The 11854-nt window shown below is 40.8% G+C and overlaps 1 protein-coding gene across 4 annotated transcripts in view; it reads left to right on the top strand.

The window, feature by feature from the left end:
* The window catches only part of cttnbp2 (cortactin binding protein 2), a 137393-nt gene that overhangs the window by 115608 nt on the left and 9931 nt on the right, over positions 1–11854 (top strand). For 2 of the 4 annotated variants that reach the window (XM_060923915.1, XM_060923913.1), the window contains 11 exons: positions 1801–1880; positions 2063–2149; positions 5271–5370; positions 5482–5637; positions 6689–6873; positions 7181–7359; positions 7464–7669; positions 8952–9134; positions 9276–9327; positions 9454–9565; positions 9818–9967. In XM_060923915.1, coding sequence (XP_060779898.1) covers positions 1801–1880; positions 2063–2149; positions 5271–5370; positions 5482–5637; positions 6689–6873; positions 7181–7359; positions 7464–7669; positions 8952–9134; positions 9276–9327; positions 9454–9565; positions 9818–9967 — 1490 coding nt within the window. Of the gene's footprint in view, positions 1–1800; positions 1881–2062; positions 2150–5270; positions 5371–5481; positions 5638–6688; positions 6874–7180; positions 7360–7463; positions 7670–8951; positions 9135–9275; positions 9328–9453; positions 9566–9817; positions 9968–11854 lie in introns of those variants that run through there. The other 2 variants (XM_060923914.1, XM_060923917.1) reach the window with 2 other exon arrangements.

Raw genomic sequence — 11854 nt, 5'->3', positions numbered from 1 at the left:
CCTTAAATATTTGGACATGGAAAAATTTCTTGTTATTTTAGTTGTCCGTCACATTATATTAAATAAGGGATATGACCTCAAAATCATCCAAATTGAGTGAATTGGTATAGAAATTGTTCCACATAAAAGTTAAGTCAAGAGTTGATAGAGTGTGGCATTCGCATTTGGGATCTGTTGCTGTTAACACTCAATATGAAATCCAAAGAGCTGGTACTGCCAACGAAGCAAACCATCATTAGCTTAAAAAATCTGAACAAATGCCTCAGACTGATGGAACAAGCGTTAGGTTTGGCCAAATCAACTATTTGGTACATTCTTAAAAATAAAGAATGCACTAGTAAACTCAGGAACACTTAAATGACTGTAGACCATAAAAAAACACTCCAGTGGATTGGGGGGGGGAATTAATTTTCCCTGGTGAAGGAAAAAAAAAAACCTTAACAGATTGCTAGCCAGATCAGTCACTCCCTCCATGGGGTAGGCTTATCTGTGTCAATATAAACAATCAAGAGCAGTCTTCACCAGAGTAAATGCATACTGTTTACAGTAAGATAATAAATCATTGGTAAATTTCAAAAACAGGAAGATGAGATTAGAGTTTGCCCAAAAAAAAAAAAACTTCTATACTGTTCTGTATCGTTCTGGAAAACATCCTATGGACAGAAGAGACAAAGACCATAATCTGTGAGGCTTTAGGAGGAGGAGTATTTTTTTTTCTTTTTTTTTTTTTCTTAAATCATCAAACCCCTTAATTTTCAGATCTTCTTTCGGCTTCTCCTGTTAGGGGTCGCCACAACGGATCATCATGTTCCGCATATTTAATTTGGCATAGGTTTTACACCGAACGCCCTTCCTGACGCAACCCTCCCCAGTCTATCCAGGCTTGGGACCAGCACTAACTATGCACTGGCTTCTGCAGCCCCAGTGGCTGAGTGGGTGTTTTTTGTTTTTTTTTAACCTAATCTGCAAGTCTTTGAACTGTGGGGGAAACCAGAGCACCCAGAGGAAAGCCATACAGACACAGGGAGAACATGCAAACATTACATTACATTACAGGCATTTAGCAGACGCTCTTATCCAGAGCGACATACAACATGCCCAGAGCAGCCTGGGGAGCAGTTGGGGGTTAGGTGCCTTGCTCAAGGGCACTTCAGCCATTTCTGCTGGTCCAGGGAATCAAACCGGCCACCTTTTGATCCCAAAGCTGCTTCTCTAACCATTAGGCCCTACCTTTTTGCTGTGAGGCAACAGTACTAACCACTGCACCACTGTGCCTAAATTTTCAGTTTTTAAAAATTCAAAACCCTTCATATAAATCTCAAAACTACAAACTTAACCCCTTAGCATTTTTTTTATTTAATTCTGAAGTCTTACCCCAAGCAAGTTCAAAACAGAAAAAATGGGCAAAATATAAATTAATAAAACATACCAAATTTCAGTTTTTTATTTAATGTGATTTGTATATAATTAAAATCTACAAAATTTATATTCAGATACTTTTGTGTGCTTCCAGGCTCCATAAAATAAAGCATCTATAAAGAATTATTCAAATCTCATAGATAACGATCACTTAAAAGCACATGACACACTTAATACATAGTATAACAAATTGAGTAAGGTATCTTATTCCTAGCCTTGTCTTTATAGCGCCTGGACTCCAGAATGTTCTGTCTTGTTTAAAAGCACATTAAGGCAGTCTATTCAAGTGTTTCATCAGCGTGAGCATGTGGACGTACAATCCCTCCCAGATCCATGGCATGTTAATTTACAGCTGCTGCCATCCTTTTCCCTTTGTATCAGGTCTGTCAGAGTGTGCTCTGGATGAGATGACCTACGACTCGTTGATCCCACTCCCGCTGCTGCAGAATTATGTGCGCCTGGTACGCTGCATTTTACACACACCGATTTGGTAAAAATGTCCCTTATCTTAGGCCAGGGGTCCTGTTTTTAGATATGGGTTACCCACCCCAGCAGTGTGTGGCCTGTGCAAAAGACTAGTTAATTCACACTAAGGAAATCTGTTGATTCGTTAAGTTTAACTCAACCCCTGCCTTTTGGTTAGGTTGAACAATATCATAATGTAATTTTCCATGGACTGGAGGGAAGTTTTCAGGAGTACATCGCCAACCAGATCTCTCACCATATCAAGGTAAGAGAAAGAACAAAAGTGTTACTTTGTGCTGATTTAAAAAAAATAATTAACAGGTTTTATTATTACAACCCTGATTCCAAAAAAGTTGGGACAAAGTACAAATTGTAAATAAAAATGGAATGCAATAATTTACAAATCTCAAAAACTAATATTGTATTCACAATAGAACATAGACAACATATCAAATGTCGAAAGTGAGACATTTTGAAATTTCATGCCAAATATTGGCTCATTTGAAATTTCATGACAGCAACACATCTCAAAAAAGTTGGGACAGGGGCAATAAGAGGCTGGAAAAGTTAAAGGTACAAAAAAGGAACAGCTGGAGGACCAAATTGCAACTCATTAGGTCAATTGGCAATAGGTCATTAACATGACTGGGTATAAAAAGAGCATCTTGGAGTGGCAGCGGCTCTCAGAAGTAAAGATGGGAAGAGGATCACCAATCCCCCTAATTCTGCGCCAACAAATAGTGGAGCAATATCAGAAAGGAGTTCGACAGTATAAAATTGCAAAGAGTTTGAACATATCATCTACAGTGCATAATATCATCAAAAGATTCAGAGAATCTGGAAGAATCTCTGTGCGTAAGGGTCAAGGCCGGAAAACCATACTGGGTGCCCGTGATCTTCGGGCCCTTAGACGGCACTGCATCACATACAGGCATGCTTCTATATTGGAAATCACAAAATGGGCTCAGGAATATTTCCAGAGAACACTATCTGTGAACACAATTCACTGTGCCATCCGCCGTTGCCAGCTAAAACTCTATAGTTCAAAGAAGAAGCCGTATCTAAACATGATCCAGAAGCACAGACGTCTTCTCTGGGCCAAGGATCATTTAAAATGGACTGTGGCAAAGTGGAAAACTGTTCTGTGGTCAGACGAATCAAAATTTGAAGTTCTTTATGGAAATCAGGAATGCCGTGTCATTCGGACTAAAGAGGAGAAGGACGACCCAAGTTGTTATCAGCGCTCAGTTCAGAAGCCTGCATCTCTGATGGTATGGGGTTGCATTAGTGTGTGTGGCATGGGCAGCTTACACATCTGGAAAGACACCATCAATGCTGAAAGGTATATCCAGGTTCTAGAGCAACATATGCTCCCATCCAAACGACGTCTCTTTCAGGGAAGACCTTGCATTTTTCAACATAACAATGCCAAACCACATACTGCATCAATTACAGCATCATGGCTGCGTAGAAGAAGGGTCCGGGTACTGAACTGGCCAGCCTGCAGTCCAGATCTTTCACCCATAGGAAACATTTGGCGCATCATAAAATGGAAGATACGACAAAAAAGACCTAAGACAGTTGAGCAACTAGAATCCTATATTAGACAAGAATGGGTTAACATTCCTATCCCTAAACTTGAGCAACTTGTCTCCTCAGTCCCCAGACGTTTACAGACTGTTGTAAAGAGAAAAGGGGATGTCTCACAGTGGTAAACATGGCCTTGTCCCAACTTTTTTGAGATGTTGTTGTCATGAAATTTAAAATCACCTAATTTTCCTCTTTAAATGATACATTTTCTCAGTTTAAACATTTGATATGTCATCTATGTTCTATTCTGAATAAAATATGGAATTTTGAAACTTCCACATCATTGTATTCCGTTTTTATTTACAATTTGTACTTTGTCCCAACTTTTTTGGAATCGGGGTTATAATTAATAAAAACATATAAGACCCTCTAGTACCAGTTTGCAAATAAAGCTGTGATGTATGAATTTATGTTGTTCCTTCCTTTTATTTGATAACTTGTAACACATTATGTCCAACATAAAGTGTATTGGGGTAGGTCCATGCCAAATGACCGGATGGTAGTTCCAGCACCAGATTCATTTTCTTTGTGAGAGCTTATGGTAATAGATACTGGTGAAATATGAACTGATGATAGATTTTGGAGCCCTAGTCTGTGTATTTAACTAACTAGGTCATTTTGAAAATTACTGGAATTGGACCAGAATGTACCCCCTAAATCCTCGTCAGGTATTTTGGGGGTTTTAAATGCATTTTTCTCAGCTTCTAGGCTACACAGAAGTTTGAAATTTGGTAAGTTAACTCTCTACATGTTGCTAATCTGGAAGGGCAACATAGAGTCCTCTATCTAGAAAATCCTGGCCATAGGTGCTTCCTAAAAATGCTAAAAATTAAGAAAAACGCACTCGCGAGTGGGGGTTAGGGCCCTAAAAATACTAGAAAACAAATGTATTAATCTCTTATCACTACCTGGTCTTATTATAAACCAGATTGCCTGGTCACTTATATAATGGGAGCTCTATAGATAGAGTATTTACAGAAATATGGCAGATTCAATTACATACCCCACGAAAAGTATCATATCTTTAAGACCCTGAATGGATTAGCAACATGTAGAGAGTTAATTTACCGAATTTCAAACCTCTGTGTAGCCTAGAAGCTGAGAAAAATGCATTTAAAATCCCTGGCAGAGATTTAAGGGGTACATTCTAGTCTAATTTAGTAATTTTTCAAAATGGCATAAATAAAAAAACTTTGGGTCTAGAAAGCTGAAATTTTGAAACTAATTTAGATTTTCATCAGTAACTTCCACCATTAATATAAAAATATTGCTGCAACCAGTTTTCTATATATTTGGTCTTTTTGGCTTGGACTTTTCCCTCGTAAGATATTGGGCCACTGTACTGTTCTTGCTGACAGTCGGAACCTAAAGAACAGTTGTTCTACTTTTTCTTTAAATATTACACGATTGCACCAAGCATCACCGTTGTTAAATTTCTGCTTCTGACCACCCTATTTCTAGTCTTATTTGCTGACGTCTTTCATAGCTCCAAGTACAAATGTCACTTTAGTCATTGTGTCACGTTAGAGTGAGTAGTCTTTTCGGCTGAAGCACATGCCATCTGTGGCTAAATAACGAACCCGCTTTCAAAATCCTCTGTTCCATTATGCCATCTTGATCCAAAATTGAGGTCAAGTGGGCCTGCTCAGCATTTTAGTGCATGCCACAGAACACAAATGCTTGTTTGTTTTCTTGTATGAGAGTACCTCTGGCTGGAGACATCTGCACATGTTCTTTTACTTCTGTCTGTTATTCGGGGATTTTTGTTTGTCTGTGTATGTGTACACACTGCTCAGCACAGGCAGGAGGCCATGGGAATAGGCTGTGATGTTATCCGTGTGGAGATAGAAGAGGGTCTATCTAAAGATCACCTGCTGGAGACCTTCATCAATTGTGGTAGGACCTTCTTTATAACTCTGCTAGATTTATTAATATACCAGTCATTTTATAAGTATCAGATGGTTGGTGTGTATAATCAACCCAGGATGTTGTGTTGTGCTGTGTCAGGGTTCCTGGTGTGTGTTGAGGAGCCTGCTGTAGGCCGGTGTGTGGTGGTCGTGCTGGAAGGGCTGGAGAGAGCTCACTCCCTTAGCCACCTGTTAGAGAATCTGTGTGAGGCGCTGGAGAACCGTGGCTCATTCTACTCCCTCTCTCTAAACCACAGTGAGACCCTCATGCTTCCTGTCATGGGCATTTAGTGGAATTGGTAGCTAACAGTAAAAACAAAATGTGGAAATAAAAGATTTATAGCAACAACAATTTATACAGTTTATTTTTAAATACCTGAAGCATCAGTCTGTGTCCTTACCAAGAAAAGAATGTGATTCACTCTTATTTGATTTACACTGGCTGCCTATTAGGTTTCACATTGACTACAAAATGCTCTATATGATGCTTAAATTTATAAACGATTTTGCCCCAGCATATCTTGCTAATCTCCTGAAACAGTATAGCCTAAATCACTTTGAGCACTTCTCTCAACAACAACTACTTCTGGAATATTGTTCCAGAGAATATTAGGAATGCAAGCTCCAATTGATACAATACATGGAAGTGTTTTCTAAAAATGTATATGTACAGGGTGTTTCAAAAAATTTGATATTATTTGAGATGTAAATATCCCAGAAAGTACATAGTCTAGGCAAATGAAACTGAACAGGCTTAATGTTGAGCAATATAAGATTTATTCCTCAAAATTTGAATGAGAAATTCAAAGGTACGTATGTGGATTCCATGAACGATTTCACATTTTCAATATTCGCGAACCCGCTCGACCGTCTCTTCGGACACTGGTGGTCGTCCAGATCCTTTCGCCCTGCACAGACAGCCTTCCTCTTTGAACTTTTTGTGCCGTGTCCAAGTCTGCATTGCATTTGGTGCATTTTTTTAGAGAATTCTCTCATAAATGCACGCTGCACCGTCTTGTTCGACTGTATTCGAGCGTACTCTAACACACACAACGCCTTTTCTTTTCCAGTGAATGGCATTTCTATACCTAAAAAGATTTTTAAAAAAAAGTTGACTTGTTTCTGCACGTGCTGTTAAAATTTGAGGTCAGTTGAATGAGAATTGGCAAAGTTATTAGATTGTGAAATGATATCAAATTTTTTAAAACACCCAGTATATTCCATGATTTATGATCATTCTTGAATATGTTGAGTGTAACCTTTTAATTGTTATGTAAGGCACTTTTGACTCGCCATCTTTTGGCCAGTAGGTGTGGAGGGACTATACTATTTCCAAGAGGGTAGTTTTCTGATTGGCACACTGGCCAAGCCACGGCTGCAGGGTGCCGAGTTGCGACTGCAGCAGCACTTCCGCTGGGTGCAACTTCGCTGGGACGCCGAGCCACTCAGCAGCTTGTTGGGACGCCACCTACGCAGGAAACTTCTCCACAAGGTCAGCCCTCTTTCTCCTAGTCCTAGTTTTATGACTTTTTTTTTTTTTTAATCTGAATAATTGCATCCACTGCACATTAGTGTCAACTATGTATGAAGAACTGTTGTATTTGATCAGGTAGGAAAATCAGCTGTACTGGATACTACTATAAGTTTAAAAATATATATATTGAAAGTAGTGGTGGCGAGAACACAACAGACTAATTCAGTCAAGTGGTTGTCATTGTTGGGAGCAATTAATGCTGTTAGGAGCATCTATGTTTTTCTTTTGACATTTCTCAACGTTAACATTTTTGTGCTGATTACAGTCTCAGGGCCAGCCCTGGACCCCTGACGAGCCGGTGCACAGAACCCTGTCCTGGGTCTGTTCAGTCTGGCAGCAGCTCAACAGCTGCCTCTCTCGCCTAGGAACCCCAGAGGCCCTGCTTGGCCCTTATGTTTTTCTCTCATGCCCAGTCCTGCCAGAACAGAGACATGCCATCCTGAAGTGAGTGCATCTGACTTGCGCACACTCATCTTTTACTAGTAGTCACATTTCTAAGCTCATGATGGGCCTATGGTCTCTGTTCCATTGTTTGTGCTTCCTCACAGGTGGTTGGCACGTCTGTGGAATGTGCTGGTGGTCCCACGCATTGAGGATGCTGTCATCTCTATGGTAACAGCCAAGCACTCTCCTTTGCAGCAACGGTCTCCTAGCAACAAGAGTCTAAGTCCAGGGCAGAGGGCAGTAGTACGAGCAGCTCTCAACATTGTCCTGAATAAAGCTGTGCTGCACAGCTGCCCACTGGACAGATCAGGTGCAGTATTAAAACACCGTGGTGCAGTGCTTACACACTCTGAGATGCAGTTACACACATCAGGGGAAGTTATAAACATCATGTGCTGTAATGTCAGCTATGGTAACGCATGTTGTGACGCATTCAGTCAGTTTTTTGAGTGATGTTTTTATAGACCGAACAAAATGCAAAATTCCCACCATATTATTTCTGTAACACTGGTTTTCTTTGCACTAGCATGCATTTGTTGATAAATGGTTTATTCAGGTTTTCATAAAATTTCTGTATAATTGAAAAAAATGACTATTGAGTCTTGACAGAGTGATCCCTATATAAAAGTACAGTACAATTGCCAATTGTACATTTTGAACCATATCAATGAAGGTTCACATTAGAGGGTCTCCTTACATGTAAGTTCATACAATCTCAAGTATACTGGCAGGATACAAACGTTTTCAGAACTAATTGGATTTTCAGGAACACTGCATTTCATTTGTAAATCCTTAATTATGAATGATTTACAAATAAATCTGCTCATTGATAAACTTGTTGGTCACCTGTTGAATAGCTGTGCTGTGCAGTACCATCGTGAGTCATTTCCGGTTGAGAGTACGCTGTGCGTGTTTTGGCTGCCACTTCTCATCGGAGTGTTTTATTTTTCTTTTTTCATCCCTATGTTTTTATTTTTGTGTTCCTATAGTTTGATGGGTTTTTTCAAACGTTTTGACCGCCAGTTGTGGCGTAGCTCCGGAACCAATTTTTGGGTGTCGGTTCCCTTCAGGTCTTGGTCTGCCATGGGTGATGCCTGTGCTCCTCACTGTGGACTGCAGCGAGCTCGTTGATCTTTTAACATCATGGTTGTCCAGTACTCTGTGCGGCGGTGCTTTTGTTCTCGTCACGGTGTTCTGAGCAATGTTGCGCAGTGGCTGTGCAGGTGGTTTGGGACATACCAGCGCTCTGTGTGGTGGTGGTGGTGGTGGTTCTGTGCTCAGTTTGAGGATCCATGGTGCGGTGTTCCGAGCGATTTTGCCCGGCAGCTGTGCATGCGGTGTGGGATTTATCTTTGTGCACCTTTTGGTGGGACTTTGGATAGCTACGCCATTGGAATTACCTCCTGACCCTCTTTTGGTGGAATCCCCCCCCCCCTTTCCTTAATTGTATAGCGACCTTTGGTGTGAGAGAGGCGCTATATAAATTGAAATTATTATTATTACCACATCAGTGACAATTACACGCATAAGGTCGGGTACGAATGCACTCAGAATTTTACAGTTTCCTCTTTGTGTGTGTAAATGTTGTTCAGAGATCAACCAGCTCTTACCAGAGTTTCGGGGTGGATGTTTTCCACTCTCCTCCATTAGCTACTCCTACAGGAAAGGTGGAAGGAAAGGGCGTGATAGCGCTGCATGGAAACGATCCAACACCAGTCCAAGAAAAAAATCAAGTCCTGCATCTGGAGTAGGCTCAAACAGCTCTATACAAGAAGGTCAGGGAAAATCTGTTGTCAGCACCTTCAGGTGTTCTGTCATATTAAGCTCATTTTCCAAAATGGAGTATGTATATATTTTTTTGTATGACTCACTACATATTAATCAAGTAGAGTAACACATTTCTTTTTTTCCTTTAGGATCTGTGTCCAATTCAGATGTTCACCTAATGACAAACGCCAATCATCCCAGGTTTGTTCCTCTGCTGTGTCACCAGCAGAGGGCACTGTTCACTCAAAGACACATGACACCATTATGGAAGCATGTTGGGTTATTTGGGTTTATGAGCCTGTGCAACTTTTGAACGTGTTTCACCAGAGTCAATGACGGGGATTCGGCTGGTCTCACTCTCTACTCTGATGATGAGAGCGACCTGATCAGGGAACTACAGACATTGTGCTCTAGCAAGTCTGAGCCAGATATAAGCAAGGTACTACAGTATTCCATTCGTTACAAATTGTGTGTATCCTGTTGTACTGTGTCCTGTAGTTGCTTCAGTTTTTCATTCGCTTCAGTTCTGACTAAAGTGCATTATTGGTAAAACAGCATGTTACTAACAGTTAACATCATAGAAACCACCTTTTTTTTTTCTCAAAACCTTGTAACAATCAGCATTGTGGAACACCATAAATGCCTCTTATCTAGATATCTGTTAAAAACATGTGCTTATCTTCTGTTGCAGATTGCTGTGTCCCAAGAGGATTTCATTATGCTCCCTCCCCCAAGCCAGGATGCTCATCGGAGAAAGGTAGAGCACAACTACACTGGACTTTGCACACAAGCCAGCAGAGAAGACAGCAGTTTGGACAGCATCCACAGTCCAATGCAGCAGGTAAAACGCCCATGACTCTACAAGATGAACAGATGAGGACTCCAGTGTGTTTTACGGATTTAACACCTCTCACTCAGTTCATCAGCTAACAACCTAACGCTCCATTTGCAAGCATGGCTCCCATGGGAACTGATTCTAAATTATGTAGTACTTCAGTACTGATGAGTTCAGACATCAGTGGTTCTACGGCTGGCAGTTGGATTGTACATAAAGGCCACAAAGCATTATGTTGCATATATGTCTCACTTGTGCTCTCTCTCTCTCTCTCTATCTCTCTCTCTCTCTGTCTCTCTCAAGGTATGGGGGTTACACAGTAGTTTTACGCACAACTAAGGCCAGGTTTACATTAGACAGTATCTGTCTCGTTTTCTTCGCGGATGCACTGTCCATTTACATTAAAACGCCTGGAAATGCCGGGAAACGGGAATCCGCCAGCGTCCACGTATTCAATCCAGATCGTGTCTGGTCCGGTGCTGTGTAAACATTGAGAATATGCGGATACGCTGTGCTGAGCTCTAGCTGGCGTCGTCATTGGACAACGTCACTGTGACATTCACCTTCCTGATTCGCTGGCGTTGGTCATGTGACGCGACTGCTGAAAAACGGCGCGGACTTCTGCCTTGTATCACCTTTCATTAAAGAGTATAAAAGTATGAAAATACTGCAAATACTGATGCAAACACTGCCCATTGTGTAGTTATGATTGTCTTTAGGCTTGCCATCCTTCCACTTGCAAGTGGTAAGTGACGCGCATGCCCGACATGCACTGAGATCACACACACAGTGGCTCAGTCCCAAATCACTGCTTGTGCGCTCCACTCGCGCGCTCTGTGAGCTGCGCAGGGCCGGAGTGCGCACCCTCCAGAGGGCACTCGCTGTTCAGGGCGGAGTGATTTGGAGCACAGGATGCCTGCGGAGCCGAGCGTATCAGTGTATTGGCGTTGCTGTGTGCACACTAATCGTTTTAAAAACGTTAATCTGATGATCCGCTGATACGGTCTAATGTAAACCCCACCTAATACTCTTTTTAAATTTAGTTGTTCACCTACAGAGTATGAATGACCTGAGAGAACCGAAATATTGATGCTCTAGTTGCATTGAAGTGTTTGCTCCTAAAGGAAGCAATACAAACAATTTAGCACAATACCTTGACCAAAACACAATACAGTGCTCCAGAAATTCAGTCTACCTCATCCACTGCATATATGCCAGAACAGCCATATGCTGTACAACCTTGTTTCCAAAAAAGTTGGGACGCTGTTTAAACTGTAAATAAAAACAGAATGTGGTGATTTGCAAATCATGGAAAACCTATATATAAAATTAAGATGGTACTAAGACAACATATCAAATGTTGACCCTAATAAATTGTTTTTTGAGAAATATATGATAATTTTCAATTTAATGCCAGCAATGCATTTCAAAAAAGTTGGGACAGGGGCAACAAAGGACTGGAAAAGTTGTGTAATGCTTTTAAGAAAAAACTAAGTTAATTGGTAACAGGTCAGTAACATGATTTGGTATAAAAAGAACATCCCGGAGAGGCGGAATCTCTCAGAAGTAAAGATGGGGAGGGGTTCACCGTTCTGTGAAAGACTGCATGGGAAAATAGTGCAACAATTTAATAATAATGTTTCTCAATGTAAGATTGCAAAGAATTTGGGGATTGCATCATCTCTGGTACATAATATCATTAAAAGACTCCAATAATCCAGAGAAATCTCTGTATACAAGAGACAAGGCTGAAAACCAATACTGGATGCCTGTGGTCTTCTGACTCTCAGACAGTACTGCATTTTAAAAACAAGCCCAATTCTGTCGTGGAAATTGCTGCATAGGCTCAGGTACACTGTTGAAAATGATAATCTGTGAACACAGTTCATTACT

The sequence above is a fragment of the Neoarius graeffei genome, chromosome 6 (assembly GCF_027579695.1).
Source record: "Neoarius graeffei isolate fNeoGra1 chromosome 6, fNeoGra1.pri, whole genome shotgun sequence".
Lineage (NCBI taxonomy): Eukaryota > Metazoa > Chordata > Actinopteri > Siluriformes > Ariidae > Neoarius > Neoarius graeffei.
This window is presented reverse-complemented; position numbering and strand designations above follow the sequence as displayed.